Below are 7,741 nucleotides of genomic sequence, written 5' to 3' on the forward strand. Positions count from 1 at the left end.
CGAGGTGCAGGAATATTATCCTCCCAGAATAGAACGATTTAAGACACCGGAGTGTTGCTACCAAAAACGCCAGTGAAACAACAAACCACTCGAAAGCTATAAAACACTCTGGAAAATTTTGTGTAGAAGAAGAGAAGAAGATCAGAAAATTTCGTAAGGAAAAATCTGAGGAATCAAACGAATTTATAGCCAATGGAAGTACTGTTTCTAAAAGTTCACAACTCTTCAGAACAGTCACTTTAAAACGGGAGGGAAATTTAAATAAAATTCTGAGAAGAAAGTGAATCGCGTCGCGCACGGATCCAGTTCAGATTGGATATTTGGCTAATTTAATTAATATTTTATTAAATAATTAAAGAAATTTTTCCAAAAAGATTAATCAATCAATGACCATATCCAAATCCGAAGCCGAGCGACGACGACGACGGCACGATACTTACCTTCTTCTTCACTCTTTAAGAGCTAGAAGAAGAGCAACTGTATATATATCCATCAAAAGTCTTTTTCTTCCTCCAATATGGGACAATGTCCCTTTGCCAAGGAGGGGGATTCAAATATTTCATTTTTCCCTCCATTCCCCATTCACCTTTTATTTTAAGCTACCCAAGCTTAAGCCCAACAATAATCACATGAAATCTTTCTTTATTTATTCACTTGAAAATATACAATAAGATAAACAAATGACGCAATTTGTAAAAGACTCATGCACAGGATGGATAGTGGAAGGCATGAGCACAACTTTTGCACAACAAACAATCATAAAGTAAGGTGATAAATTGAGTTAAAACTTGACTATAAATCAATAGAGATCAGCAGAGCGCCATCACCCTTGTCAACCACAAATTTCTTGGAGATTTTCTTCGAAACAGTAATGACTTCAACTTCATAGGAGCCATGGAATCCGCTAAAGCTAAATTGCCCTTGTTCATCAATATGACCATGAGAATGGGATAACCATTCGTGCTTAAGAGCAAGGTACCTTTTTCCAGCTTCATTGATGTCACCTTCTGCATTCACTAAATGTGCATTTGGTCGACTCATGAACAACTCCCAGAATCCCCACAGCATTATACCTTCTACAGCAGGGTGGGCATAAGCTTCCCGAAGCATAACTTCTAGATCATCAGCTCTAACATATTCATTGTCAGACGACACATCAACTTCAGTGAACCAGATTGGAAGTCCAAGAATACCAAGTTTGTCTAGAGCAGAACATACAATGGGTCCAACAGGACTGTCAATATGTCCCTGAATTCCTATTCCTCCAACAGGTGCACCGTGCTCTTGGAGATCAAGAATATGCTCAATATACTTTTCAGGGGAAGATCGGGTGTCACTGCCATCCTCAACATGGTAGTCATTTACAAATAGGATGGGGGAAGGGTCTAATTGATGTGCAGTTTTAAACATGTTTACCCTGATTTCCTTACCCAATCTGTCTTGGTAGAAAGAACCATGCATCATCTCATTATTCACATCATAATGCTCGAACTTTCCCTTGTACCGCGTCAGCAGTCCAGTCAGACGGTTTTGAACAGCCGTCATCAAGTCATTTTTGTTCAAGGATTGCACCCATGCCTGAACAGTGCCCACCACCTCCCAAAAGATACAGTGACCTCGAACTTGAATGTTGTTTTTTGTGCAGAAGTCCAGGAGCTCATCAGCATCTTTGTAGTTGAAATTCCCTTGCTGTGCTTCTGTCCAGTACCATTTCAGCTCATTTCCAAACACCGCCCAATTAAAATTCTTGACAAAGAAGGCATTGAAGTCTTCATTGTCCATGTTTGTTCTGCTTATGGCTGATCCAAAGGGGAAGCTGTTTTGCAGTTGTCTAACTCTAATAAATGTGCCATGCAAACTGCCTGAATCTGATCCTGAGAACTTCAACATGACGTCTCGCTTGTGTATCTGCTTAGAATATGGGCAAGAAAGAGAGTCTTTATTATAAACATTTAATAAACTGCATATTTGTACTCAAAGGCAGTGCTCTAACACTAAACAGGGACAACTTCACGACTTCACTGATGAAACGCCTAAAAACAACTGATGATCATTACTTAAACACAATAAATGAAAATACCATGAACAAAGAATTAGGTCTTACCTTTGCAGTTTGCCTCTTCAAGTGTCTAAACCGTGCACGTCTGTCAACTGGAAAAATTTGAAGGCCAGCAACCATTAGGTTTACACCAGCAGCAGGACCCTGAATATAAACCATAACCTTAGCTGCTTGCTTCTCAATTCTAAAAGACCCTCCAATTTCATGCCATCTATCATCACTGATCTCAACTTGTCCCCCGTTTACCCATTGGCTGTCTACTCCAAGGGCAACATTTACGCTCTGAGGTCCCGATGCTTGTCCAATTTTAACCCATGCAGATACTTGATATGTCAAATAGAGTTTTACTTTATCTGTGATCATCTGAGCAGGACCCATCCAGTTTTGAGTACGATTTGTAACCAGAATGTAGCGGCCACTTAAAGGCTCATGAGCACCAAGGGAATCTCTAGCCATTGGAGGCATTATATGTGGTGAGCCTGTTTGAACACTCATTGTACAGTTTCCAAGAGGGAACCAGCCATTTGTGCCATCATTCAAACTAGTATTTGTGATTATATTAACACCAAAAGCAGCATCCTAAAAGAGATGAAGAATGAAATAGAACATCGTCAAATGTCGTGCCGAGAGGTAATGGTCGGAGAAACATGAAAGTATTTAACAGATCAAACAGTTCAGTTGGCAGTTAGCTAGCTTAAGTGGCATAACCTAACATGTTCTCAGAAACTATTGGGCTTCAAGTTCATCTATAATATCCTATCACCAAGCTCAAGGTAAATTGAAAAAGGAAGAAAACAGCAGCTTTCAGATTTAAAGTAATTCAACTAACCTCAATTACTGGTGGAGAAGGAGGAGGAGCTTTAGATGCATGCTTTATGACACAATTATTAAGGAGGATATCTGTTCCAGGAGGTGGACCTTCTAGAAAGACAACAACTTGAGATGGCGAGTCATTTATAAGAAACTTCCCTTGCAACTTCACCCAGTCTTTATCTGTGGCTTGGACACTACATATTGGTAGCTTTGTTAAAACACTTCATATGAAACTTTAGTACACGTAGTAAATAGAAAATGGAAAGTAAAACAGGGATAAGAAGAAAGGGATAAACTAAAAAACCACAATTAATCGTCTTTGTTTTGAAACGAACTAAGTGGACTGCAAAATTCAATGTCAAAAGATATTATCAATCTGTTTTATAATTGAATAGTTATCAAACTCTAGAAATTGAAGTTACAACATTACACATGCTTGTGACTATTACACAGATGATCCACATAGATATGGAGCAGAAGAACCAGTCAAAATCAGAAATTCCTTCAACAGAACAAAGTCGATTATGTTGACACAACCCAACAATGCATGAAATGTTATGGAAGTTCATAAAGAAATATAACAGTAACTTTTTTTTTTATGTCTAGTTTGGAAGGCTTCCAAGATCAGAGAAAACGACGATAAAAATATAGAAGATGCTATAAGGGTAGAAGGAAAGTAATGATAAGACATTATGTACCACAAGTATTATTATATACACATTATATAAGGGGGAACTTGATTCACCCACCTGGCTATGCCAATATACCGTTCGCGGTTATCAGCTGCTTTAACATATAATGTACCGCGAAGATCTGCACTAGTGACGTTGTTACCATAGATCCGGACAACAGCAGTTACCTCATAAGCAAGCTTTCGCTTCACTCTTCCAGTTATATCTTGCTGAATTCCATTCCAGGTCTGTGTGCGTTCCGTTGCAGAGGCAAAGTATTTTCCAGACATTGGAGTGATTTTCCCATCTGCCATAGAGTCATGTGAAACCACCTTGCAACCTCTTCCAGACCAACTATTGAGGCCATCATCAAATTGAGGGTTTACTATAATGTTATCATCATCGGTAGAAACAGATGCTGTGCCAGAACTCTATCAAAATAAGGAGAAAATCCTTTCAGTAATTCAATAAAGTTTGAATAAACTCGAGTAATCTCTAGAGAAAATAGAAAAAAGAAGGAAATATGGACAAAGCATTGGACTTACATCACAAGCAGTAGAACTAGGACATGTGATCATTACGGACTTTATGAGCAGGTCAGCTCCTGCCCGAGGTCCCTCGAGATAAAATATAACTTGATCAGGCATAGTTGACAGAGAAAACGAACCTTCCAATATTTCCCAACACTCCTTCGAAGCAGATTTTCTGGATGGAGTAAAATGCTACCATGAGTATTGCTTCCTAAACAATGAAACGTAACAAAGACAAGCTAGACACAGAATCTTACTTTGCAATGAATAGATAGTTTGTTTCTGAATTCTGATACACTAGTTTTAGTGTGGCGAGGACATCAACAGAACCCTGAAAAGTACCAGAGGCTCCAACACAAGCAGAAACTGTATAAGTCGAACCTGCTGATACTCCACTCGTAATGTCTTGCTCTAAGCCTTGCCAACATTCCTTACGATTCGTAACAACAGCATAACAACAGCCTTCCTCTGTTGTTAATCCTTTATGGTATCCAGAACTTGCTGGAACCACAAAAGCATCACAACAATTGGGCTGCCACGAGTTAAGCCCATCAGAGAATTCATGGTTAAGGACAATGTTAGTAGCAGCAGCGCTCCCAATCTCTTTCCCATTTTCGTTTGAACTCTGTCGGGAATCAAATATGTATGATTGATGAGCTTGTAGAAATATTAACGGCAGCTACACTAATTAACATCAGGTATAGTATAATAGCCTCAGTTGCTTCTGAAGGTACGGACTTCATCTCAAGATAAATTTCTCAAGGGTCATGGTAAATATGTCAGAAGCAAAAAGAAATATGCTCCTAGGTCAAATAAAACTATACAAGATACTATGTATGGAGGATTTTACTAAATTTTCTTGTAATAGTATGATTAAGATATACACATTCTCCCCATACTTACACACTAGTTTTATTTCATGCACAGGGTAAGCCCATTTTTTCTCCAACACAAACACGCACAATGCCTGTGTTTCCTTATACTAACAACTAACATACCTACAGTTTTAGCTTGTAGAGATACTGAATGTTGTTGGTTATCTCTAAATTTGCAGAAAATTTATCATATTTAGCTTATGGCAATTGCCTACAGTAGGTCCGTCTTAAATACCATAAACACTTCCTCAACCCCTCGAATTCAGCAAATTTTTACATATTCAAGAATTATTAACTAGTGAAATCAGTATAAGAATTGAAAAAAAATCCATATTCGGCTTTCTAAAATGAACCCACATTCCCCAATTGGGAAAAATGCAAAACCCCATCCTTACCTGAGAATCAAAGTTGTTGTTAGAAGTGGTCATTGGTGACTTCTCCATGCTCTCCTTTGATTCCTAAAGTTAAACTCAAAATGTCAAATGAGTTGCCCAATTTTTGTAAGGATACATTCGACAAACAAGAAGACAGAGTACCTGGGAATGTATGGTGTATTGTGTACGAGGTTTGAAGAGTCGACGAGCAAAGCTGCAAGACAATAACCTCTTCATTATATACAACTCCTCTCCTCTGTTGAGAAATTTTGCAAGCCAAGTCTTCAGAAAAGCGCGGGACACCAACCGATTTTAACACCATTTTCATTCACTCTCTCACATAATAACTGTTTGCTCTTTTGGTCTTTAGCTCTATTTCCTGTCTACTTAATCCATACATTCTAAAATAATCCTCCTACTGCTAATTCCCAAATAAATATTACTCCTCCTTTTTTTATTGTTTCCTATAAATTTTGGTGGGGTGGGTTCAAATAAAATTCAAGATTTATGTTAGATGAGTATGATAAAAGAAATTAATTACTCCATATAGTAATAGTTTGAACAGGGGTGGGAAAGGAGATGTTCTATTTTTCAATTGGTGGATGCTTTGTTAGCAAGTTTTCTTTGTCTTGGGGCAAAGTTCCACTAGATCCTATCTATAGTATATATGTATGCTTGAATTTAAATGGAAGATTGCTATATAGGTTAAGTTAAGGCAAATATTTTCTGATTCCTTTCCTTTTAGTTCTTGGGGCTTTATTTACAAGCCCAATGATTTGTTTGGTAAACTCAGGCTTTCACTAAATATTGATCACTTAAACTTATTGATTAAGCAGATTCTCAACCGCTTATTGGCTTTGCTTATACCTAATGTTTGTTTGAAAAAAATTACTCGCACCAAGTGTTTGCACTAAATCAATAAATGCATAACGTATGTCTTCCACATGAACTTCAAGCTATATTCCATGATGTATTAATATAATTTGGTATGAATACCTAGTGCGACTTAGTATTTACCATGTTTGGCTACATACACAATCTTGGCAAAACCCAATTATTCAGATGTCCGAGAATATTGAAGATCCTTTCCATTTTTTCTCTGATCCCAAAGATCTCTAGTAATTATAACCGCAGGTGAAAAGACTTTTTGGTATGAACATAAACTTGCATTTCTAGTACGTTATCTATCAGTATGCAATCCAATTTTTTGGAGAAATCTCCAGCCTTATTAACGAATTGCTGGGACAAAACTGAACAAATGCCATTTTTGTTAAAGTTTTTAAGGTTTACTAGTTTTGTTTCATAAAAGGCAAAGGGATGACGACGATCCATGAGGATGACAGGATATTTATCCAACATTGGCATATTTAGGGTGTGTTTGGTACGAAGGAAAATGTTTTTCATGAAAAATGTTTTCCTAGAAAATGTTTTGAGAAATGAGTGGTTTTATCACTTATTTTTCCTTGTTTGGTTATTGAGTGAAAAACTTTTTTCGAAAAATATTTTCTAGTGTTTGATTAGAGAGTAGAAAATATTTTTTTATGCTACTCTCCTCATCCCCTTCTTCCCCCAAGTCCCTATGTTTCCTTGCTCACCTCCCCCCCTCCTCCCCCAATGAACCAGCGTTTTCAAGACTCTATTTTCTTCGAGAATTTAATTATTGTTTTAAAAAGTCACACAAACCCAAAAATCTAATGTGTTGCTTTACTTGGGGTTGGGTTGGTAGGGGTCGATGGGGATGGGGAATTGGGTGAGGAAGGTTAAAATAAGTTTTGGAAAATATTTCCCTTCTCTTAATAATAGAAAAAACATTAAATGAGTTCATGAGAAAAATATTTTCTTCTACAACATTTAAGCCAACAAAATATGAAAAATTAAAAATATTGTCCAAAAAATATTTTCCTTCGTACCAAACACACCCTAGTATATTATTTTGTTGAACTTGTTAAAAGTTTCACGAGAAGACCAAATGTGGAAAAAAGAAACTGATCTCAACCGACATTTTGATATGGAGAACAAAGCAACAGGAAGAAGAAAGATAAACTACCCTTTGCGTGAGGATTAATGTTTCCCATATACTAGAAAGAAGCTGAAAAGTTCCATAAAGTTTAGTTGGAAAATGGAGTTCATAGGAATAAGGAAATCACACGAAATAGCATAGGCATTTAACTAGCTGGTTGAAATTACAAGGATCTTTCTCTATCAGGAAGTTAGAAGAAGAAAATTATGCCCCATTCTTCATAGCCCATCAGGAGTTGTCTTTCTTTGAAAAGCATCTCCTAACAGTAAATAAGTAAAGCACACAATTGACAGACGAGCAGCGGGGTGCACAAAGCATCCCGCACTTCTGGGAAGAGTCGCATCCCAATAGAGGTGTAATGTAGACAACCTATTCTAATAAAAGCATCAGTGGTTGATT

General features: G+C 37.3%; 1 protein-coding gene across 1 annotated transcript; it reads right to left on the reverse strand.

Moving 5' to 3' along the window:
* Positions 1–622: 622 nt before the first annotated feature.
* Positions 623–6,024, reverse strand: LOC109239868 (endo-1,4-beta-xylanase A-like). Its single transcript, XM_019406460.1, has 8 exons — positions 5,485–6,024; positions 5,344–5,406; positions 4,331–4,698; positions 4,089–4,248; positions 3,622–3,974; positions 2,889–3,066; positions 2,105–2,638; positions 623–1,908 (listed from the first exon to the last, which is right to left on the reverse strand). The coding sequence occupies exons 1-8, from the start codon at positions 5,557–5,559 to the stop codon at positions 793–795; spliced, it is 2,847 nt and encodes a 948-aa protein (XP_019262005.1). The 5' UTR covers positions 5,560–6,024; the 3' UTR covers positions 623–792.
* Positions 6,025–7,741: the final 1,717 nt, after the last annotated feature.

The sequence above is a fragment of the Nicotiana attenuata genome, unplaced genomic scaffold (genome assembly GCF_001879085.1).
Source record: "Nicotiana attenuata strain UT unplaced genomic scaffold, NIATTr2, whole genome shotgun sequence".
Classification (NCBI taxonomy): domain Eukaryota; kingdom Viridiplantae; phylum Streptophyta; class Magnoliopsida; order Solanales; family Solanaceae; genus Nicotiana; species Nicotiana attenuata.

What these genes read in the sequence shown, in the direction of transcription:
- LOC109239868 (XM_019406460.1), bottom strand. Translation starts at nt 5,559, where the DNA reads ATGAAGAGGTTATTGTCTTGCAGCTTTGCTCGTCGACTCTTCAAACCT. An exon ending in AATACACCATACATTCCCAG is followed by an intron (nt 5,407 to 5,484) that starts GTACTCTGTCTT and finishes GTTTAACTTTAG; the next exon opens with GAATCAAAGGAGAGCATGGA. An exon ending in ACAACAACTTTGATTCTCAG is followed by an intron (nt 4,699 to 5,343) that starts GTAAGGATGGGG and finishes GATTCCCGACAG; the next exon opens with AGTTCAAACGAAAATGGGAA.